The sequence below is a fragment of the Bombus vancouverensis genome, chromosome 8 (assembly GCF_051014615.1).
Source record: "Bombus vancouverensis nearcticus chromosome 8, iyBomVanc1_principal, whole genome shotgun sequence".
Lineage (NCBI taxonomy): Eukaryota > Metazoa > Arthropoda > Insecta > Hymenoptera > Apidae > Bombus > Bombus vancouverensis.
In genome coordinates, this window is record NC_134918.1 from 11,649,811 (window position 1) to 11,676,211 (window position 26,401).

At 37.1% G+C, this 26,401-nt stretch overlaps 2 protein-coding genes across 4 annotated transcripts in view; both read right to left on the reverse strand.

Annotated features, from left to right (window-relative positions):
• The window catches only part of LOC117155877 (uncharacterized), a 381,740-nt gene that overhangs the window by 181,641 nt on the left and 173,698 nt on the right, over nt 1-26,401 (reverse strand). The window lies entirely within an intron of this gene.
• LOC143303116 (uncharacterized) overlaps nt 9,623-26,401 on the reverse strand; it is a 138,891-nt gene continuing 122,112 nt past the window's right edge. Inside the window, exon 4 of the mRNA XM_076621169.1 lies at nt 9,623-10,012. Within this exon, the coding sequence (XP_076477284.1) occupies nt 9,892-10,012 (121 nt within the window). The 3' untranslated portion in view covers nt 9,623-9,891. The remainder of the gene's footprint in view (nt 10,013-26,401) is intronic.

Here is a 26,401-nt window from a genome sequence, read left to right on the forward strand (position 1 = left end):
TACTAAATCCGATTTGTTTAATCCTATTCCGAGAGATGCACCGTGTAAATTGATAAAGTGGCCGTGATACATATTTCCTTCTGACGAATGACGCAAGACTTTTTCTAGAGTAGCAGTAGTCGTGTGACATCTCGCTGGATTTATAGGTAGGTTAAATTTTCTATATTGTATGATATAGATTCGGTGAGCAAGGAAGAGACTCGAATGCCACATTCATGTTCGAATAATTTCATTTATATCATAATTAATGAAATTAGCGAAAGATCAAGTTTCTTTTCTTTCTTTTCGTAAGTTATTCGCTATAGTTAGAAAGGCTGGTCCCGAGACAAGTTTGGAAACCTTTCACCGAGAAATTATGTAATGCTAATCACACAGTCGGAACATAATGCAAATACAGATACCGAAAGAGTCGCTTAATTACATAGAAGTAAATTGAGTTTTGATAACGTTCCGCAGCCACTAATTAGCTGAACTTGCGCAACAGGTTTGATCATCGAAAACCGATTTCCAGTTCAATGGTATTTCGTTCAAAAATGTGATAATTGTTTCAGAAAACGAATAATGCGTATACAAAAATTGCATGACGAAACATTGATTTTAATTTGGTAGAACGACGTAATATAGCAGTAGCCTCGAAGTAACTTCAAAATCTTTTTAAATTTATATTAGGAAACAATATAGGTAGAAATAAAAATAAACAGAAATTGAAATAAAAAGAAAAGCCACATTCTTCGATCGGATATTCAGGCAAAATTTATAGCACCATAATCAGATACATTGCCAATTGATAAGCGCACGCAACCTCTTCTCATCGCATGTTTTAAATTAATTCCGCGTTGCTCCGGCTAACAAGACAGCGCGGCATCTTCGATCAACCTCCGATTACATATTTTCTTCGCGACAAGCAACAAAACCGTGAATATTAATTATATTCTCAACGGGCAAGACATTGTTGCGAATTTCGTGGTGGCTCGAGATTCTGGAAACTCATCGTCGTAAACTTCCGAATTCGTGATCGAACGAGGACGAAGATGAAAGTGAAGACAAGGACGAGGAATACGGTGGACGACAACGACGACCACGAAGAAGACGAAGGATTAAAAAAGAAAAAAAGGAACAGTTCGAAATCCCAATTACACGTTTGGTCCTGAAGCGAGTGGCCAAGAATCCCAAAGTTTTATCGGCAGAATGCGGCGAATCGCGAAGAGTCCGCGAGTTCGCTGAAAAAAAATAAATAAATAAAAAGAAGGTCGCAGAAGGCGCTGCAACGGCGAATTGCCGTGCCCCACCTGTATAATGACGGTGCTCTCCGTTCCTGAAGAGAGGAATGTCGTGCAATTACGGCCGGTGGCCCTCCGCTGCTGCTTGTACGTCGAATGACTTAAGCGGCATTTAGTGGTTTTCGGTGTCACAGCGTTGCTTCGAGGAAAAGAAAAAGAAGTTACACGAGATAGTAATCGGTGAACGACGAACAAATTGCTCCTTTCACGGCCTGTCTGATGGGATTACCTGATCTGCGAATAATCAGCATAGTTGCGGAAACCTTTAAGCCGGCCGAAAGGAACAATGTCACTTTGACTTTCTATTCGGCAGATAATAGTTCCAGGTTCAAGATAATATTTGATTGGATCGAAACACAGTTTTCGAGATTCAGGAACAGTTTATAATTGCGGATGGCTAACCGAAGAAAGAATTTTTGAGCGTCGTAATGTAGAGATATTTTTTACTAATTTCTTTAACGTGTTCAAACCGGAATTGTTTATCAATCTATTGCATTGTATAGAGTACAGAGTATAGAGCAATTGAATCATGAATTTACTCTCTGTTGCATGTTTAGGGTGATATGTAATGCATCATAAACAAATATGAATGGAAATAATCGAATTAAAAGAAATACTTCATATTACAATTTCATATTACAAAGAAATACGAACACGTGTGTGTAGATCTACATTTCAGATCCGATAACGATAATAACGTGGTTATATGTAAATGTAAATAAGTAACATAATTTTATTAAAAAATTTATATTAATATGAAAATATTAAATTATGCCGGAGTTGATAATTAGTACGATATCTTAATCTTAAATTACAAAAGTATTTTAAAAAGTTAATTAAATACTGAGACAGAACTAGTGTAACGAATCTTTTACAGTTATTTCTGCAACGCCACTTTTCAGTATTCTTCCATTTTATTTGTATTTTACAAATAACGAATACAAACATAAAAAGATTTATTACTAAAAAAAAAAAAGCAAAGAAAAATACGAATATCCTGGCTATAACATGAACTGTATATCATTCTAAAATCTTCTATAAAATATTGCAACATGGAAGTTATTTTAATTGAACTGTTTCACGGAAGCTCTCTCGCAAAAATATTACTCTGTCTAAATATCGACAGGAAAGATTATCGGAACTCGACACGTTCAACCAACGATTGGATTTTTCAGCAAAAACTGGCCACACGATACCGTGTTCTGAGAGAAAAATGACCTATCAACGCACAAATTTTTTATACATTACTATGTATAAAAAAAAACCATGTATCGATCCATCTGAGCAACGTCGATGCTTCTACGCTGAATAACGTTCAACTAATCCTAACATTACTAATTACATTTTGCACGTCACTATTTATTCCTGCCATCAAATAAAATAGATACTTGCAACATGCAAATATTTTAATACGCAAATCTTCATACATTGTACAGATATTTGTTGAAGAGATTTTTTAAAGATGTTTGAAGAGAAAAGATAATTTTTCTATTGTCTGTAGCTTTATTATCAATAACTGGACGTTCATGCAAATTCATATAATATAAGTAATATAAATAGAAATTTATTAAATATCGAAAATTGATATATTCTCTTTCAACAACTCTGTCATTTCTTCGATGGAAACATTCTTTGGATACTTTTACATCGAAATTTATCTAAGAGTTTGACATGTTAAAGCTTCAAAATCTGCATATCTACTTGTCGGATAGTCGCAATATCTCGATTGCCTACGCGAGAGTTAAAGCACAATATTATCCAATTCTACAGAAAGGCAGAGTCGTAAACAACCAATTTGTGACACCTAATTTCATCTACAATCGCTTCCATAAAGGCCTGAAACGTACTTCTGAAAAAAAGAGTTTTAGTATTATGAAAAAATACTAAGATAAAAACCTAGCTGTATAATGATACCCAAACAAGCCACGCAATATTTTCCAGCCTGAAATGCACAAGAAACAGATATGGTTATCCACAATATTGCATTCGCGACGATTCAAACTGATATACGGCGCAAAAAGGTTTTACGCGTTACGGCGAGACGCTTTCAGAACGTTCATAATCCTACATTTTGCAACTCACAAAAGGCAAGAATCGGCTTGAGTAGAAACGTTGCTACGCCTACGCGCGCATCCGCGAATAAACATCTCAAAACAGGGCTCCTTCCTACGATAATTCAGCGTTCATCAGACAATCCGCGGTGATTCTCGTATGAAATCTCAGGAAGCCGAACGAGGCTTTCTTCTTGCCAAGGCCATTCCGTATTCAATCGTTGGAACGATAACGTTACGCTTGGATGGGGGAGGAGCGGGTTAGACGCGGGAATTCCAAATCATCGTCGGGATAATGAAGTCCTCCGGTGAAGTTCGTGTTATCCGGTAAAATGCGAGCCAGCTTAGCGGCACAATGACTCGATAAATCTTTGGGCCGGGCTCAATCACGCCACTAACGATCTTCTTGGACGATTTCCTGGGAGTACGTGAAACTCATTCGAACGTGGCGCGGAGAGCGCGCGGTTTAAATCCGTCGCATAAATTACCGACGTCCGGTACGCCGTGGCACCCTTTACAGCGTTGTACGTACGTTTTACAACGTCGAAAGGACGTAAAGTCTCGGCCTGCGAAATAACTTCCCGAAGCGGAGCTCACTCTCCCGCGTAGCCGGCGTAATTAATGCCGACCACGTCGATAAGTTTCGCCCGTTTCGCCGGAAGAAATGGCCGAAGCCAGACTGTGACACGGGCTCTGGAGAGGGTGGCGCGGGGCCGACACGAAAAACCCGCATTAAAATTCTTGTCCGGAAAAAACGGGCAGAAAATAGCCGGAAAGAGAGAAAGAGTAAAGGGAGTAAGTAAATTAAGAAGGCTCGAACGGAGGAGGAAAAAATAAAAGGCAACTGACTCGTCGTCCACGGGAATGGTACAGATGGTCCAACGTTCCTTTTAATCTTCCCATTCAACGGATCTTTTACTGGGTATTTAAAGGTGAAACGAACGATCCTTGCTCGGATTGACGTGCAATTAAGGAAGAGGGAAGTCTATTTTTTCTCAGACGAACGGAAGATTTACCTATTTTGTTTTTAGTATCGAACGTTGAATGCCATTCTTGTAGGTTTCTTAAGCGACAGAGTGCAATTAAGAGCAGCAACAGTTTGTTTTATTTGATAACTTTTCATTTCTTCCAATTTTTTATATTAATTTTGACTTCTTTTGATTCCTATTACAATGTATCAGGTTGTCCGAAAAGTTTCTTTCGTTTTATAAGGAAATAATAGACGTACAATGTTTTTTGTTTTATATTAGTTTATGCATGAACATAATGATAGGAATAGAACGAAATGGGTCATACCTAATTCAATAAAACAATATAAAACAGAAATTGTTGTTCATCTATTATCAACTGATGAAACGAAAGAAACTTTTCGCACAACCTAATATATAATTCCATATTTAGCATGCATTTTAACGAAGAAGCAGTTGCTTGCGATGGTAACAGATATTTTAGTTTATCAATGTATCACTCATAAACGTTTTCGCTATTACGCAAGCTTTGAATCCAGTTGATTATTTCAATAACGTTGTAACACTCCGCACTCTCTAAAATTAGATCGTAAGAACGCAACCAATCTTCGTGGATCTCGAAGATATCAAAGATCCATCCAAAATCAACAAGCATCGAAATACTCTTCATTCGCAAGGAGTTCAATAAAATGGACCTGTGTCGATCGAGAGCAAGAAACGGTTGCGAACGTGGAGGTAGCGAACGAGGTAATAACGAAGGGCGAGGAATGAGAAAAAAAGGCAGGGTAAAGACGAGAGAAGGAAAGACAATGAAAGATAGGAACGGGGAGCGTGTAGCAGGCGAGTCAGTCAAAGTCAACGACCCACGTGCCACGAGAAGTTGGCCGACGTGGGCAGAGACTAATGGGAAGATATATACCGGCGGCCGAACGTGGATGGATAGACGTAGGTATTACCGGCGTCAGTATCATCTGGCACATCGAGCGCTATGCGAGAGCACGTTGAGCGCGTGGGCGCCGCTCGTTTCGCTTCCATAAAATAGCCTTCGAAGGCTCGCGGCCCGAATGTTTCTGCGGTTCAACGGCGTGGGCATACACGCCGCCACAGAACTGTATTACTACCGATCCCTGTTACCTTAACACTGACAATGAAAGGAGCACGTGTTGCTTCAGCAAGATCAGCCGGTAGGAAAGAGACACCCGCCAGAGAATGTGGGAGACACGTTACCAAGTCGTTAATGTTTTACGAGTTCCTTGTACATTAGCTATCTCGCTACATTCTGATCAGTTATAAACGCTGAGGAGAGCGGCATAGAGTAGACCAACGATCCGTCTCAACAGTTTCACGGAAACATGATTAATGATTTTTTTTTCAAGAATCTCGTATTTCTCAGGCGTTGATGGTCTTGTGTTATTAATCATGTAGTTTAAGAACTGTGTATCTCGGAGACTCCTAGATGTTAATACCTTTTTATGTTGTAACGCCACGATCGTTATGAAAGGTATCATCGTTGAAGAATTATGTGTCGTGAAGAAAAATGAAACGCCTGGTAGTTGTAAACAGAGATTAAGATGTTGGTGGAAGTTAGAGAATGTATCTTTTTCAGGATCAGTATAAGATATTCTAATTTTGAAGTTATACAAATGGAATATCTTGAAGAAGTTCAGATACAAAGTTAGAAAGGAATAGAAACATGAAATGATGTATGGTGTATGTAGAAATTTGATCGATCATTTTAATATACGTATCTTGCTCGTGATATGTGGGCCAAATTTTCCTAAATTTTTAATCGTGTCGATCGATCTGAACCGAAACAAAAATTAGGCAAAATTGAACTCTTTTCTTCAACCGTCACGTCCAGATATAATCATTACGCATACATCTCGCAATAAAACGCCGAAACGTTGCAATTGTACGACATGATTTATGTCTGACGATATAATTGATCGACGAGTTGGATTAAACAGTTCCATGAATCTCTCGTTTGCAAATAAGCACAAACGGATAGCTACAAGATAGGGAGGACGCGAGATGAATAGAAAAGTCTACGAAAGATGTATTGCAAGAAGATTGCAGAGAATAACTGTTACGTGGCCAATTCGATTTAGACGTTTAACAATGCGGTTCATTGTTTCTCGCTGGATGCCATCTACAAAACGGATGTTTTCATGGCGAAAAATGGCCACCCACGCAACATTGCAAGACACTGGCGTGCTAATCGACCACGGGGTCCTGTAACAAGCCGGCCGCAAGCCAAGCCACTTAGTTGACCGTCTTTGCGGCTGAAGCAGTTTCCAAGCAGTTTTGCATCGTCCTGTGAAATCCATTCATCGCGCATAAAATATGCTGAATATCGCTGTGGCTTCGTGTAGAACTCGTTTCGAGAGATTTAAAGGTGCTTAATATTTGCTATAAACTGTGCTTTAATATGTAATAATATTATAGTTAACATTAATAGTAATTTATATATATATATATATATTTAATAATATTAATATTCGATAATAAAGTTAGAGGATTTTAGTAATTTGTTATAATTGGAAAAATAAGCTTTATCATTTGGTTATTATTTCGCAACAGATAATAATTCGCGTAATTAATTTTGTTTGAAAGATGGAAAACGGTGGAAATTGCGAATATTTCAACGTAGTTTGAAAAATGAAAATAATACTAGATAGGACATTTTAATTAAGAAGCCAGAAATTTTGTCCTCTGTTTCAAAGTGCTTTCAAAATACACATTACTGAAAATCATGTAATAGACAAATATTTCGTATGGCTTTCAAAATGCTGTCTAAAAGTCTCGTAATTTGGGAAAATATTTTGAATAGCTTCCGAAATTATTATTAAAAATCGTGTTAAATAGAGAGAGTGTTGGCCACTCGACCTCGATATTTACGCACCAGTTTAAGATACGTACCACTCGAAACCAAGCTTTGAGCAGTCGCTTTGCAACACGCGCTGAGTTTGTTGGTGAACTAAAATATACGGTAGGCAAGCAAACATTGCATAATGACCTACAGAGTCGGGAAATCGGTGTTTTGCGCAGACCTGCATCGGCCCTGTAATTCGATGGGCTAAAATGAACGCAGTGAAATCCACGATGATGCACAAGCAATTAGCAAAGTCCTCGTGCATGCGACTCTGATGCCAGAGGAACATTTAATGGCTCTGATGCGAGTTACGTACCGGCTCGTTGACAAGTTACATTTACTGAAGCTGTCAACGACGACACCAGAACTCACGTTTCAAAGAGACGAGACGCTTTTTGAAATTTCATCCGCCGTCCCGCGTTCGTACAGAACGCGACGAAACAGGTCAACTTTCTGCTCGGCAGCTTATTCTCGATTGACGTTAAGAATTTATGGAGGACATCGTCCGCGAACGAACTTCGTTTGACAAAGATTGAGCGGGAAGAGGAAGTTTTACCACATTTATAGACATGCAGAAATATTTATTCGAAGAGGAAAATTTAGAACTTCTATTTCAATAATGTAACTGAAGAAACTTGTTTCGATATCATTCGAGTCTCAGAAATTTTATTTATGTATCCGTATTCCAACTTACCTATTAAGTTCCCCGAATTATATGATTTATTAATTTCACTCTATAACTTACGTAGAGGACAAAACATACATGTATCGATATTCATCCAAGGATTATTATAATTTATTTATTAATTTCCAACTACACGATTCATATTTACCGCGAAGCATATTACGCTGATTTTGATCAATCTTTTGTTACTACAACAGTTCTCATATTATTTTATAACACGTTAATTAAAATTATTGATTTTATTGAAATTTCACGACAATTGAAATGATTCAATAATATATCGTGTATTTCAGTACGAAAAAAATATATATATAAAAAGACGTTAAATAAAAGGAAACCCACAAATGTGTTTGTGATACTTGTAACCCATCGATAGTTGGCAAAAGTATATGAAAAATGGAAAGTCAATCTCACGAAATAGAGTGGCAAGTTCCTGCACGATTTCAAGTAAGCTATAAACATAATGAGCAGAGTGAACAACGAGTTATCGGATGACCATAATTTGGCAAAGTATAATCAAATGCGAGAAAGATTATGTATTTAAGTACACTGAAATCTCTTAAGAATCCTTCACGCGCACAAGAAGTTATTACACTTTAGAACTTATTCAACCACTCAGCTTTTATTTTATTTCCTTTTTGTTCGACATCAACGTCCTCGACCGTGGACTCGGGACAATTACACAACGACGACGTTTTGACAAGAAGAAAATTACAGACAATTGTCGGTGCTCGGACAATTATCTTCGAACCTGCAAGTTTCTCCTCCGGTGGATTCGTTCGTCCACCGAGACGAGCCGAAAACGGAGCTAGGAAATTATGAGCCGGTGTACACGACAGAGCTAATTGAAAATAATTGGCCGGCCGGTTATGCGCGGCTCGAGACACGAAGCGGGCATAAATCTCTGATAATTCGTCGTATAAAGGAGGAGAGGATGCGAATAATGACGAGCATCTCTCGGTGTACGTAGAAGGCAGGATAAAGTGGTCACGGATTAAAAAGCCACGGCCGGAGGAAACGGAGGGAAATCGATTTATTTAACGAGCGGAAGTCTCTTTTTGTCCTTTGCTGCCGCCGTTTTCATAAAGGAACGAGACCTGTGACGATATGTCCGAAGCCACGAATAATGGAGAATGAAAGAAGATTGATGAAACAAAGTGAGATTCGGTTCGGAAATAATACAAAGACCTTGTGTCTTTATGCTCGCGTAAAATGTGAAAGCAACGTAAAAGCACGGGAAAGTAATTACCTTGCTGCGATATTAAAATAACAAACGAAACGGTTGGTTTATCTCTATAGTAAAACGAAACGGAATAGGAAAATCGCTGGTGAGCGGGAATTATAAAGAATTAATTGGAGACCAAAGTGAGAAACATATGAGTCTACTTTTGATGACGATCTGATTTTTATTTTAGACTTGGTGGCTAAGAAAAGTATTTGAATACAGAATAGCCAGGGAAGAAAAATAACCTGATAGGTTCGAAGATATGTCTTTTAAAAATATGCGACGAATCTGTGAAATGTATAAGAAAATCTGAATATTTTAATATTTTAATTTAATTAATACTAACGTTAATATTTCCAAATCTGATAAAAAGATATTTAGCTCGAAATGAAATACAAAAATAATGTTAACGTGAAATTGGGTGAAAATATATTGAATTTTATAATTGGCTTTCTATAAAAGGAGAAACGTAACTTAACATGTTTTCCACCTGCAGCCTTCGATTGTATAAACATAGCGAAAAAGAAGATTTATTCGATCTGTACAATAGAAGAAAAAAGTTTATCACAAGGGATACGTTATTACGATTTTAAAACATTTTTACGTTCGATTATGCTTTTTTTTATCATTCAACTTTAATACTTCGTATTTGAGTGAAGCTAATAATCTGTGTGCCATGTACGAATGTACGTTTGATATATCTGTGCATGCACATCCGGCCTGGTAACTTCGTTCTTGGAGCACAGCCCACATCGTCTGTTATTCATATTCACGCTGATTGAGATGGAACTGTGTGTCTGAAAATCCCGGTTACGACTGGAACGTCACCAACCCTTTATTCCTTTCTCTCCTTTTCGACGTCTTTGCCTTCGAGTTGGATGAATTGGAGCGAAGATAACCAGTGGAATCGTGTTCTCGATATAGAACACGGCTGCAATTTAAAATATCCACTTTTCATATTGTTTTACTATCCGATATGGACAGATCTTTAATTTCGTATAAACTGCGATAAAAGAAACTTAATATAGCACAAAAACATTTCTTGCGAAGAAATTTCATTTAATGGTTTAACATAATTTTGTATAAGACTACAATATATTAAGTAAAGGATGTTAGGTTGGAGCGTATGAAATATCGTTTTGACGAGTTAATGTCATCCATTATATACCTTTCTATCGTTAATTATCATATCAAAGAAGAAGAGAATTATTATAAAAATACCAACACTATTCAATGTCAAGCATCATGAATAATCAGAATATTTGTGTATGATTTTTTTATATGGATTTATATTCTGTCTCGAAGAAAATGACACGAAAGTCATTGAAAACAGAAGTTTTACATTTGCATTAAAGATATCTTTCACTTCACCTAGACAATTTTTAATGCGTAAATTATTCTACAACAATAATAAATGAAGGCCCGTTAACAGCTCGATCCCAACAATTTTTCCATTCTACAACTGAACCTTTCTTCCTGGGAATATGAAATAACAAAGGTAGTTGAAAGGGATTTACACCTTTTCTTTCCCAAATTTTTTACAAATCTCGCAAGAAAAAGTCAAATAAGCTTAAAAGTGAAGCGAATGGAGCTCTGTCTAGTGTCAATGTCTGCCGAGGTATTCGTATTGAATCTCCAAGGAGTACATAATATCAGCGTAGAAAAATCCAAACAATCTTATAGCCTCTCCCTAGCCGGGGCAACACCTAGAATATTATTCGCCTCATTATCATGAAGACGATCCTCGATCGCGCAACTCGCGGCGTCATAAAGCAAGTTTGCGAGCGAGCGAAGCGGCCGGTCGGATTAAACGCGATAATCGGTCCGATAAGAATTTAATTAACGCGTTATATATCTCGCAACGCGATACAAGAGCACCCGAACTCCGCTCGTAAATGCTTAGAAAAGATACCGGTGAGATTCTGCATGGTCTGGCATGCGTGTCCCGCGGCATGTAATATCACGTGCTCTCACGTTTTTCTACCAACACATTTACTGTACTCTCCGGCTCTTTTTCTCGCCAACTTCTCTCGGCCTTATCGTCGTAATATCGGTGCAGGGCCATTACCATATTATCTTGGGTTCACACCTCGCCTATGGACACGCCAGTAGCTGATCCGATACCGATCGGTTCGCAAAAAGCATTTATAATCGTCCGCAATTAAAGCGGTTCCACTGGGGCCCGTTCGTTTACGGCATAGCGTCGCACCGCATTACTTTACGTACTTGTTCATCGCGTTCATTATATCGCACTGTCGTTCGTCCAGGAGGGATTCGGTCGAAGGAGAACGCGACTTGAATACGAAAACGGGCGGACGATCGTTTCGTCGATCGTACACGATTTTCTCGATTTTAAATCACCTTTGAATACCTTTGAAGTGACGCTTGGATGTCACTACGCGGAGAATGGGGAAAGGTTGTATTCCATGTTGATTTCATCGATTTCGCTGCGCGATGGATATTTAATTTGGATACTTTACGTCAAGGAATATCGTTCCCTTACGCCGTTTGAGTCAAGAAAATACTTAAACACTCACCATGCATATCTTTTATGTTCGCAATGTACGTTTCATATAAAACAGTTTGAAACTTCATTTGCATCGCAATGAGACGCGATTGGCATGATTATATTGGTCGGAGGAAACAATTTGAAAATCTTATTGAAATAATTCATGAAATGCAGAATGTACCTACTATGAAATTGTAAACGAACTCTTTAAAAATAGATCATGAATTAATATTTAATATCAGGAATTAATAATTTTAAACTATCATGAATCTTTTACTTTGAACTTGTTTCTTATCACGCTCCATCTAAATTAGAATTCGTATAGGAATTACAAACGCGGAACTACACAATCTTACACACATACATAATAATACTTGTTAAAAAATGTAAAGTTGTTGAATATAGAAATTCTGAAATTATAAGAACGAAAGTAATCAGGGAAAATAGCACCGCATCAGAGTAGCGTAAAAAACAACAGATTCATAAAGAAACCTTCAGGAAGCTATCATATCCTACGTGGAATATTATTCAACGTAAATATAATTCAAGATTAACATAAAGCATATTCATTTATTGTATAACTCTAACATTCGATTCAGAAGCCTTCCTAATGCAAATTAATTTAAAGAGGGGAAATTTTTCAATAAGAAATAATTACCATGTAATTAGAATACAATTGTATGCAATATAAATTCACGTCACTGGAATAGTATTTGAATCTTATTAAATGGAAATGGGAATAAAGTGTCGCAAAAGAAAAACACAGCATAACTTACGCACTATGTATGTATATAATTTCCATTAGAAGTAAAATCCACATAACGTAGGATCAAGTATCGTTTCATTTTCATTTTCTAAACCTAACAAATTTTACATAACCATTCACTTCTTAACATTGTTTCAAATTGTACCACGGTTGCGATAAATTGGTATAAATTTGTTCTAAAGTTTATTTTAATCCGCTATTTACAACATTTCCATCAACAAGAACAATCCATTCCTTTTAAACGACACAATTTCCTATAATCGGAGACACAACACTCATATTTCCAATCCACTGTCTTCGTGAACAAAATATTTTTCAAATTCAAATAGCGAACATGCTATTTGCATACCGCGTGTCGCATTATTTGCGCAAATGTAAACTTATCAATGGCCTACCCAAAAATTCACCGAATTTCGTCGAACGATATATCTTTGCAAATACATATATCGTCGCCGTGTTACCCAAAAATTTCTCGATCGACCACCGATTAAAAATCGAAAATACGTTTTTATATATTCTCGGCTCGATTACAAATTACCGAACCACTGGCAATCATGTAACCGCTCACGAAACGCAAATAAGCACAAACGTCCAAACGCATCTGCCCTGTCTCCATTAAAATGCTCAGCCATGCGTTTCAGGGTATTACATTATAATTAAAGGACTGGAAGCGTCATCGACCCTGTGATAGCAATTTCGCATCGTCAGCCGCGTGATCACGAGAGCAATTTATCATTCGAAAGTATCAATGGACGTCCCTTTACGATCGCAGAGAAACAATCCGCATAATCATTTTACCGCGAACGAACGTCGCGTACAGCGTCTCGAAACCCTTCCTTAAGAATCATTTTTTGAAGGAAGTACAAGGAGGACACGCTCTCAGGATCGCCTTGAACCGCTCAATTATCGAGCACCTTAAGCGGCTCGACTCGCAAGCGAGCAAGGACGCGACAAAGAATATATACGAGCGACATTTCTCGGTAACGATAATTGAAGCGATGTGCACACGTCGAATCGGACGAAAATCCCGACCCACCAGGACAAACGATCATCGATGTACCTTCACGAAGTGTATACACGCTATACACGCGTCTCGTTCGCTATAGAAAAGCAGTGAGGTCAGCCGGTGGTTATTCAAAAGGCGCCCATCGTCGTCTTTGCGGTTCTCGACGAACATAATTCCTTCGTGTTCTTTCTCTGCCTCCCTGTCTCTCCTCTCGACGACCTCTGCGGTAATAATGAGTCACCTTCTGTATGGATAGAATCTCGTTGGCTTCAACGAAAATAGCATTCCACGAGTTGTATCGCCCGATAGTCTTCGCCGAGCTTTGTTCCTTCGTTCCCTCTCTTTCTCGTTCTAATTCTTTCCTTTCTGGCTTTCCTCATTCCTCGTCCTTTTCTTTCTTTTTTTTTCCATTCTCGTCTTATTTGCGAAACGAACACGCACATCACGTTCGGAATTCTAATTAATTCCGGATCCGCGGAACGATAACCGTTTCTTTTGATGGACGCATTTACAGAAACCTTGATCGAGAGTGTAACGCAAGTGGCGAGCGTTAAATGTATAATATTTCTTCTCTAACTCGAGCGATATCTCGTTTATACATAATTCATACAAAACGTTTCATTCTAATCTCACAAACTCATAGCAACGACATCGCGTTACATCTTCGAGCGATCAATTACTGGAATAATCTATTAACCAACGGTAATAGCATATTTCTCGTTCAAGGCAGATTTCCATAATATGCGTGTATTCTTCAATCTCGTTGGGTTAGAATAATGGTATCTAATTAAAACAAGGAAATACGATCTTGTCCGTAATTTTCCACCATTACTAGTTTTAAAAAATATTTATTATTCACTTGCGTTACATCGTCCTGCCTTCTGACGAAACGAAGAACTTTCGATATCTTATTCCAAGGCAGATCAATTAATTTCACCATACAAGAAGGACGATAATAGCGTTTCGTTGGAACGAACACGTCTTCTCTGATAGATCTTACTGCTATCATCGTCATCTGGAACGGACGCAGCTCGCTCCGAGTCAGTAGCTGATTGCAGCTTGACATTGAGCCACGTAGACGGCGTCTCATCCATTTTCCTGCTCACGTGTCTTCTCGTCAATTTAATAGTCTCTCCTCGATTCTTGTCACCGCATCGATAAAAGATCTCGACTAATTTCCTTTACGACAGCGATGAAACATCAACGCACACGTCTTCGTTTTAATTAGTTGAAAAATTATATCCGCTTGCATTTGAACAGGGACTAGTTTTTTTAATGATTAACAAGTTGTCCTGCGGGAGAAGATTTAGAGCGACTCGTAGTGACTGCATGAATTTTTATCAACCACTTCGCAAGATATTTCTGTTCCATTATATAATTCCGCGTTGCTTGTTCGAGAAACTTGAAATAAAATCTGTTATCGATCTGATCGCGGATAGTTTCTGCGATCATTTGCAATAATTGGTTATATAACGGCTTATGAAATGGATGGCATTTCGTAATTTACGTCGTAGGAGACCTTTTCTATAAATATGACAGAACGAAGATTTCGAATATTCATAGTCCAAAACACACAGATATTCAACGCAAAGAATCTTCATTATAGCAAGAAATCTGTACGTATATAAAATAGTAAACGAACAGTAGTCAAATTGAAAATGAAATTTATTTAATCTTGACATAAAATAAACTTACTTTCAACAAACGTGAATTATTTCTAAAAATGTAAATAATAAATTAGTTGAAATGCACACTGTTTCAAATTGTAATTTCTTGTTTTTATTGACATAAAATAAATCTGAGTATATTTCAATCTGATTAAATTAATATATAACAATATAATTATTAAATGAATAAAATATAAAAATGTTGTTCTAGTTACGAAACCGTAGTTACGAAATAATCGATAAGTGTACTAATAAAAACCGGAATATAGTAGAATGTCATAATGAAGCACGCGGTATGTAAATGCTAATTCATAGTTGGCACTTGAACCGAAACAATGCGTGCATTGTAAGTTTCACCTTGGTCGAGATGGAAGGAAGCATTCAAGTGCTATAGTAATGAAGCGAATATTCAGATTGCGTCATTTGTGCTCGTCTTTGTAAACATAAGAGATTGAAGTGCTCGTATTTTCGTTACGCTTATAAATAGCTCCTAAACGTCACAACTTTTTCACATTCCTCTTCTTCGATGTTCCGATTCAGAGATCGCTTCTTTTGTCATTAAAAAGCAAACCTTTATGAAATATTGTACGCGTTTAAACGTTTAAAAAATTTTTGATAAAAATAAAAGATATATATAAATGGTGTTTTACACGAACAGATTAATAATAAATATAAATAGATGCAATGTCTCGTGTATACTCCATCCATTTTCAAAATTTATTTAAACCTTTCCGGTTTCAGCTTCTCTCTTAATAGCTTTTAACGTCGCATTAGTTTTTGTTTAACGAATTAAGTCTAATATTCTTGAACATATATGTAATCGTATACACATCTAGAAATAATTATTGAACATATTTCTTTACAATAGAGATGTTTTCTAAATGTTATAACTTATCTTCGAAACATTACACACACATAGAACACTTAGAAATAATTTTTCCATCAGGCATTTCCATAAATTTCTTAGATAACATCGTTGTTCGACGCATTAAAAGTCGAAAATTTTTTCTGACAATGAGAACATGTATTAATTTACGAAACTATAATACATAATATTCCCTAATTTTGTTGTTAATTTGTTACAATAATAGTGTTTGATTATTTTAAACACTCTTCTTTTCATTGGATCTGTCTCCACGTTAATTTCATTCCTTTGATAAATGATTACTTATAAATTGAGAAACTTAATATACATTTAGCTTGCACTTTCATTTTGTTGTCTTAAATATTCTCTAGTAATGAGTCATGCATTCTACGTCGTCGTGGAAAATGTCTGTTAATAAATTAATGAATGTTTTAAGGATATCCATGTTATCGAATCAGAATAAATCATCGCGTAGAAAGTCGATATAGCCTTGACAAATATTCCCCAATTATAAATGCTGCTGTTATTACGATGTTATATAACTTATGTTTATCGTCGATGAGCAACAAAGGAGATACCGACTGTCTTATCAAACCCATTGTTACTCGCATAATCACTTGTGAAATGAATAGCGTAATTCGAAGACAGACTACACGCGTTATAAGAGATGTCAGTAAAACTTACCCAGCTTATAAAATAGCACAAATTTAATTTTTAATCAACAATTAATATGGAGTTAGATATTTATTATTTTTATTTTAAAAATTAAATTTCTATATGTATAGATGCATATTCAATATTAAGATTACACTTTAATATATTTATCATTGTAACTTGCAATTAGTAGAATAATGAATTTATACAAGGCGTTTATATAAAACGTTTCGAGCTTGTGAAATTCGTCGTCTTCTTGTTTTCAAAAATAGATTCGAATGTAAAGTTGCCACATCAGTAATTTTATGCAACGATAAAACTATTGCAAAGTTTAATAAAAAAAACTTTCCCTCAGAAATAAATATCCTTTATATGAATGAAATATAAATAGGCTCAAACCATAAGTAGAGACATTCCATTTCTATTCAATTGTAATTTTATTGAAATTATTTTTATCCAATCAATACAGAATATAAATCTTTTACCACACAATAGTAAAAAAATTCTAAGAATTATTTTCATGAATGTATCACTGTTTGAAACGACATTAGCTTATATAAGTTTACGCAATAAACGATTACATGATGAAACTGTGCAGCCAGAATTATATAGCCCGACGTAAAAATGTCGGCGGCTCCCAAACGAGTCCTGACAGAATAGAATTTAACAATTCCATTATCTATTTTGAAAATATACGACACGTTAGAATACGCCTCGTCGTTCTCCAAAACGATGAATATTAAATGACGACAAGCCTGACTCACATCCGCGATCATATCTGGTGACAAAACGATCGAACTTTTTATCTGCCAACGAATTAAAAAAGTATCTCTTGGACTCCTATTTCACTCATATTAAAACCTGACAAATGTCATAAATCATTGATTGTATCGAAGTTGAGGGAAAAATACATACATATTAACATATTCGCAGCTATGTAAAATTACATCATTACATAAACTATAGTTGGCTGATGTAAAATTACGTTCTTTTACGAGTGATGATACTGAATCGTGCAATACGTGCCAGTATTAATCCGTACACGGCTTATATTAATTTATATTATGTAGTCATGTCAACGCAATTATTGCATTTTAGCTTTTGTTGATTTAGACAAAATAACGTAGGAAGACAGACAAGTCAATGGACAGCATGTTAGAATAAACGTTATTACTCAGACCAAAGATATTTCGGGGAAAAATAAATTTACAAAACAATTTGCGTTTGAATGTACAATTCATATCACCTTTCTTTCATTTCCATTTTTTCATTTCATTTTATTTGCAACATAATAATTTATAAATTTATCTATCTTTTTATGATATTGATTCCTTATCAATGAGTCAATTTTTTATTTAACAATAAGACACAATTTAAGTTGAAAATGAGAAACGAGTGGCATCAATGTGTTTCTACTGTAAGGAATATTTGTCTGCCAATTTAAAGAAACGACTAATTTTAATATTTGAAATCAAATTTCACAACTCACGTTTCGTTGTTAATAAGAAAATTGAATGAAACGCAGATTTACTTATACTTTTCAAATGACCTTTAATTTTCGAAAAATAACAACGAAAACTGCTCGCGTATAAAGGAAAGGAAACAAGAAAGAAGATGAACTGAAAATAATTCGTCTACGAGATACGTACACAGGTACACGCTTCTGCAGTCGTGCAATCGTTGTAGAGGTATAAGTAAAAGCTACCGCGCAACAATAACGCGTTTTCAGTGGAAAAAAGAGCAGAAGAGAAACACTTTTTCATTTTGAATTCCGTAACAAACAAAAGAGCGCTATCGCAGTGAAATATCGTCGGAGACGCACACTTTGTACAACAGCGGATGCAATCGCTGTTCCAAACTAACTGCCAATGTTCGTTTTCTGTACAATCTGCCAGAAACTCGTCTGCCGTCCGCGATTGAGTTTACGATCGAACGCTACTGGCCCTACGGAAACTTTTATAAGTTCATCCATCGGTAAATGCATGCGGGAGTTACGATCGATCAGAGGAGTCCCGAAGGGTGTATTCGATGTTTCCGGATGAATAAACTGGCGATTTAAAGAGAAAAGACAGAATCACATCCTATCTGGAAGCTCTGTCCATTATTCTTAGCCAAAATTCGCGAATTCGAGATTTTATCTCTCAGTGTCTCGATCAGTTGTTCAAATAATTTTTAATTTGTACCATTTAATACAGGCAAACATGTGTATCTATGTAAATACACTGGTGCACAAGAAAATTTTTTGAAATTTCGTTAGCGCTATAAGAAGATCCTGATTGAAATTCTCTTGCGAGGGAAGATTAGGATATCTCGCTAAAGTTTCAAACAGATCTGAAAATGTATATGGAAATTACGAGATATTTAGTGGAAATATATTTAGCAGAGATCACGAAGATATTTAAATAGTCAGTTTTATTCCTCATAATAATAAAGATCAATATTTAATGGGAACATCTTTGACGCTTACACACAACATACGACATACACAAATACAAGAAACGATCGATATTTGTAGAAAATTTTAGCATGAGTTTCCAAACATTCATGGATACCTATAGCAAACTATCCTAATGTTTGTGCAATTATACAGATTCCTCATCGAAGTACAATTTTGTTCGAAGTTTCCTCAAGATAAAATCTTCGCTGCCTGTACGACGCTATTCCTCGAGTCTCTCAATTAACTCCAAACACTCGGATAATACCCTTTACGAACAAAGAGATACAAAGAGCCTCGGTTTTTTCAATTATTCAATAACGAGCCACTCCCTCGTATTAACACAGCGCAACCGGTCGTTCGGTATGTGATCAGAATACCGATAAATCTTTGACGACTAACAACGTTTAATGCTCAATACAGATCGCAACCTCTAATTACCAATCTCTCCTGCTTGATACCTCCTTCGCGTGGCTCGTTCGTGCGAATCATACGAGGCAAAAATTTTGATCTTTCTACTACGTGTCTCGAGGCGAAAAGAAGAATGCGTCCTCGCCTTGAGTCGGTTATGTGCGAAACATCAACGAATAGGAAGAAGTGGAAGGGGAAAAGGAGAGGAGGAGAAGAAAAGGGAGAGAAAGAAGGAAGAAAAATTCTTTTACATGGTAACGACGCGTCAAGATGACGCGTAGGGTTCCAATGAGAGGTCTTTCTTCGATTCCTTCGGTGTGACCCTCTGTTCGGCTTTACACGCGTGTGTCACTGCCACGTGGCAGTTCTGGTTGACCTTGAATAGTCAGCAAAACATACTGGCCGATGGAGATGTACGCGAAACACGCCGCGGACCACGTAGTATGTATAGCGAGCTCGAAATGCAAATTAGTCGCTTCCACGAATTCATCGATGCTAATATTATGATAATGTATGACGAGCCTCTTCAGCTATTTCACCGAATAAAGATCGATGAATGCAAACACCCGAGTTACGGATATTGTGTCCGCGAATATTTTTCCCGTGTCCGACGACGATCGCGGTAAATCATGCCCGGCTCGAGTGACAAATGGTCGAGCTAGAACAACCGACCGATTGAAACGTTGTTGCGTGAGTGTTATTCTTTTCATTTCTACGTGTGTATATAGGAGAATTTTCGCAAATTTTCATTAACCGATTGAATATGACCTTTAGCGATTTTGACGCAACAAAGATATAAAATTCGTATGTAACAATTCTTATGAAAAATGGTTTATGTTCTATTGATTATTTTTAATATCATGCAGCACGATTATCTGCTTTTTCCATACTCGTTATACTACAATATTAGATGGACATGAATGTTCAATAAATATTTAGACATTATATTAAATCATACATACAAAACTGTATTGAATTGCCCACCGTGTCACTCGTTTATCGTTACCATTTATCGATGATTTCGTTACGTATATTTCATATTACTGATTTTTGGTATTCTATGAGATAATTTTAAAATACGACAATATAGAGAATCAAAGACTCAGAAACATTCGGTGAAATACACTGAAAGGTGTAAAATATAAATTAAATAAAGGTATTATTCACATTAAAATATCGTTCTCGTAATTTTGTTTTCGTCGAGCAAAATTTGCTGATTCACCGGTTAATCAACACCTCGCTCTTTCCACCCTAAATCCGTCATTGAAACATACCACATCTCTTTTACACGTGAAACAACCTCGCGCATCGATTCCCTTAATGGCTTTCCACCAGTCGATCCATCAAATCGTCAAACAAACGCAGATAAGTAAGACAAATCGCGTGATCGAGCGTTCGAATCATATCGCAATTACCTCGGGCATGTTCTAAGCCCGATTTCACCAGGGATGTGGCCATCTATAGCCGTTGCCGGAAATGAAATTCGGAGGATAAAATTCCCGGTGGGGGAAATTACAGCTCTGCTCTATCCGGCAATGATAAATACGCGGCTCGAAGGCAGAAGAAAGAGGAGCTGGCGAAATCGAGGGAATAAAAATGTGGGAAACGAATCGCCGTCCGGGGAGAATTAGACCGTGAACGAGTACAAACGGGGATACACGAAGAAGCAGGCACATTTGGCCGTCGTGGGTACTGACATTGCCGAGCCAGCGGACCAGCACAACCATCTGATAGACGCGACACACACTGTGCTCCGTCTGGAGGTTAAACCGTGCGGTGAACCAGGGACGATGCAACCAGCGGCTACGACTCACGGACACGGAACACAGTTGGGTCAAGGATTCCGTGAATTTTCATGAGAACAACCAACAACGTGAAGAACTGGATCCGATCTACCAACTGGAACGAATCACTATCACGCGAGGTTCATGCGCCCTGAGACACGTATTTTCAGGAAGACGTTACACAGAATTTCGTTCGTGCACCCATTTCTATAGTTAAATGTAATTAACGCAGCATTTTTACTAATAGAAACAACCAGAATTCTGTGAAAGAAATAAATTTACAAATTATGCGTTAGCTGATTATTCCGTTTGATTAATATACTGTAGCGATTACGAATTTTGGAAATAAATCTTGTACGTTGCAAGTTATCCAGCTTGACTCTAATTTATTACTTTATTAATATTGTTAATTGATGTTGTTGTACGAGAGAAGCGTGATTAATTCGGATATCGAAATGTAGCATATCAATATGTTCAGTTATGTAGAATAAAACTGAAGATATAGAGAGAATATAATCTTTGTAGAGTTACGAAATTTCTCCCCATCTTAATTCATTATTTGCGATAGTATGATTTTTACTGTTTGGCTTGACTACTGATGAAGTTGGCTCTTAGTTAGAATTATTAAAACATAAAGACATTTGTCGCGTGAATGTATGTAAATTCACACGCTATAAAGAATAAATATTACTCGAACAGATACATAAATTTCTAAGAATTCACTTTGAGAGCCATAAAACTGGAATTAATGGAAAAAAATGACACAATATCTCAAACGAAGGTTCTACTAGCTAGAAAGAAGCAATAAACATCAATCAGGAAACTATCGTGATAGCCAAGATAGCACAGATGTTTAGCACGACTTCCAGCAAATCTTTTAACTCCTTCGCGTCAACAGTCGAAGATATCTAAGTCGTTTCATGTAAAAGAAAATTGCAAAAGACTTGTTTCTAAAGGTAAAAGTTTCGCATCGTGAGCCATGTTTCATTTGCAAATGAGATGTCTCTGGAACTGATTTCTAATCGAATCTATACACAACGTTGCTTGGCGAAACGCGTAATCTATAAATACGAGAGAATTAAAAGCCACGAATTCTTAAGCGATAAAAATTACGTCGATCAATTTATGTTACGAGTTTTCCACTCGAATTTGCATCGTCGTAGAAGTTATTTCTGGAAGGACGACAGACATACTTGAATTTAACAAATCGATGAATTACAAGATTTTATAATTAATTAAATAATCTTCAAATTTCCTGATAATCGATCTTCTGATAATAACTAAAGTTCTATTGCACCAGTAACATTTCTGAAATCGTACGTGCACAGTAAAAATTTGTATTATTTTAAACTCGACATTGCTCTACGACACACAATGAAAACCAGGCAATCAAAAGTTGCGTAATATAAACTCTGCTAGCGTAAACACACAAAGGAAGCAGATCAGGCGTTAAATGTGTTTGTTGCGTACGCCGGAGGTCGTGAAGCGAGCGCGAAAAAACGATGTCGAAGGCGAGACAAGCGAAAAAGTGGCGGGAAGGTTAATTTATTCGCGACAAGTGACGCCGGGTCGTTTGGAGGTTGAAGCTCGGAGGTTGTGGAAGCTTCTCTGGTCGCAGACATAAAATGCGGGGCCCTGATGTCGAGTCAAGGGTACGTGAGAGTGATACACGACTTCCACAGGCCTGCTCGTGTTCGGCCGTGATGGCTCGGTCTCGCGGGCTGCTTCACCTTGAACGATTCGCGGAGTTTATGGCTTATGGAGCCACGCGTCGCGTCGGCAAAAGAGCTGCGTTGTCTTGGACACGTGGGAGTAGACCGGCAATCGGTGAGAGATCTCTCAAGGCTCGTTCTCGGAAATCATTTTTGAAAACAGTCTTGTTGCCTTCGCGGAGGGCCCAGGCTAACGCGTACACGCGCTCTGAACCTATTCCTCTTCTTTTCTTTCTTTTTCTTTCTCTCGGTTTCATACGCGAGCCTACTCGTCATTCGGAGCTAAGTGGCGCAACAATTTATGAATTCCAGCCCGGCGAGGGAAAGATAAAGATTTATACCCGTTTCGGCATTGTGTTCCTTTTGCATTATACAGCCTCACGTGTATTAATTAATTTCCCCGTGCCACAAACTGCGTTTCCATGGGAAGCGAACCGGTATCATAAACGACGTTTAAATAGAGTGCTCGGGACGAACGTCGTAATTTAGAAGCTTCTCTCTCTCTCTCTCTTTCCTACCTACCTGCCCGGGTTCTTGTCTTCTTTCTCTCTTCCTCCTTGCCTTTCTCTTCCTTCCTTTTTTTCTGTTTCTCTTAAAATGCAATTAAGAATCTCGCCGATCAAGATGGTATTAGTGTGTTTTACAAAGTCGTGTACACGCGAGCCAGATGCCGGGACGGAGATACGCGCAATCGTATCCTCCTGTGCGTCGTCTGTTTTCCCGCGAAGTCGTTTATCGGGGCCCGAAAATACGCCGTGTCCTGCATTAATCATACGAAACTGTTACGTTAATTCCGCGACGATAAATCTACGTCTCTGTGCCAAGTAAAAATGATCGCGCGTTACGAAAGCTGTTGAAAAACAGCGGAAGAGAAAAGGAGAGGGAAGGAGGCAAACCAACCACGAGGCCCACCTCGTCCCCTTGTTCCTGCCGTACCCGACGATAATAAATTCATTTTTAATCTCTCTGATTCTCGGTTAATATATCAGCGGCGACCCGGCTTGACCGTGCCGCACATTTGCGGTAAGAAGAAGCCGCGAGCTACGATCCGCTGGATCGTACGTTTTTCTGCTAGCCTAACCGCACTGTGAAAACCATCGCGTAAGAGCCATGAGAACGCCACGAACGAACGAGGATGGAGAGATGGGAAAACTAAAGTGACCGCACGGTCCACGCGGCGAAAAGGGGTGAACTGCACACCGGATACTCGTCGGTCGGCAATTTGAGTTATGATGCCGACGCTCTATAATCGTTAATTAAAGCCGGCTATAATCTTGTTTCACGATCGTCCCATTGGCCGCAAATGATATTTCTTTTAGTTGTCACATGGTAGGTAATCCTCTTTCTTTTGAATACTGGTTTGAATGGAAATGAGAATTGATAGTGATCGAGTGGTATTATTCATCCGGTTGAATGTAAGATTGTTTATAATTTTTACACTTCGATTGCTTGCGTAGATCTTGCAAGCGTACTGCATTCAATCGTGTAAATATTACGATATTTACTAATATGAGTATTAGTATGTTTTTATGACTAAGATATCGCGTAGATTGGGACTTCTGGATAATAAAACACAGGATAGAAAACGTTACATGATGACATTTAAAAATGTAGAGGAGATTCCAATGTTTTACTAAAACGATTATCTTTAATACTACAATTGTTATCGATTAAGATAATACTTCTTTTTCGTAAATCATGACGATGATTAGAATGAATCTACGAGATCGTGAAAATCGTTAGATACTCTTCTTGCAGAATATTTGCGCTTTTGTATTATCAGAGATAATGCGCAAGACATCCATAGTAGTTTCAAATGCAAAAAGAATTGTCATATAAAGAGAGTAATAAAAATCATTTCGAAAAGGTTTTTTCTGTAAAAACTATCCTGAACATGTCGATCGTTAGCTTGAGTGATAGCAATATTTATAAGCAAATATTGATGAAAATTCATTGCATGACAGACGATTTTTGTCGCAAAAAATTTGTAAAAGAATTGGATATATAAGTACGATAAAAATATTTGTATTATACCATTGTCGCGATGCTAAAGGAATAACGCAAATAATCGTTGCGTGGCATTGTTAAACTTATTTATAACTATACTGTTTACGTAATCTTGCTGATATGGTATGATAAATTCGAAAGTTTAATTCACACGTTTCTATAAATAGTTATGAGATATGCGAGGAGAATTAAAAATGTTAATGTCGAGAAATAAAGAAACGATAAATGAAAGAAAAATTCTGATTTCAGAGTATAAACAGGTCTATGTATATCTGTGCGTATATCAAATGAGCAATAAATATTGCAATAGTTAACAGCTGATCTTAAAATTCAACCATCATACGTTTTGTTTTATCCGTAACGTACTGCAAAAAATATACACGTCATATATATCCTTGCGTTTCTCATATCCGGGATAACAATAAAATAAAATGTACGCATGAAAAGAGATTAAATAATAAATGCCGTAAACTACATTCTGTAATATAGTACAATTTACACGTCAATATTTTGTCTTCTTCATTGCTAGCTTTCGTGTACATTTTGCTCCCTTAGATTTATCTTATCCTATAAAATATCCACACAAGTACAAGCAAAACATTTTCGTAAGTTATCAGCAAAGAAATACAGTATATGCAAGAATTATAAGCGAAAAATAAAGGAAATGTATGTAAACGGTTTCATAAACTACAAGCACATTGAACGCACAAACAAATTAACAGTAAAATTACGTTAAGCTTGAAATACAAACATTATTTAATATTCTTCCGACGCAAACATTCGTGAAAATTACGATTTTCTGCGGGTTTTGATGTTTCTGATAGGATGTTACAGGTTTTATTCCCGGTTTATAGTTTATGTTATTAATTTAACAATTGGTCAACAGTTTTGTTACTAGATTAATTATAGATAATTAAATATGTCATTTGAGAAAAATGAAAACTTTCGTCAAATCTTCGATCGTGTTTTGAGATTAAAATACATAAATATACAAAAGTATTTCAACACTTGTGATAGAAAATTTTGTTTTCATTAAATGTGAGAAACTGTACAGAATGCAGATAATACACAGAAATATACGAAATATCCAAATTCAAATATTCGTTCTAATATTTAATGAAGGAGACTTTAAGTTCCATTTCCTTAGTTGTTCATAAACATATATCTTTACCCAATCATGTGTATCTAATCAATAATACACATTATAACGTGTACACGGCACGAAACGCAGTAAAAAGGTCAAAGAAAGGGAACCCTTCACGATTACGATATTACTAGATTACTCGATCGAGCAGAATTTCAGAAAAGCAGGTTATTCTACTAGCAGCCTGAACTCTTCGCTTAAAGCAGACAGAAAGTGTTCGATCGCGCGAGACAATCTCCCTAAAGCAATAATTCTTAGCTGCTCGGTGGAGGGAATGGAATCCGGAATCCCGAGCGAACGTTCGAATTACGGGCGAAGCAGTTGATCATCGTAAGCTGAAAGCACAATTTGTATCTCACGA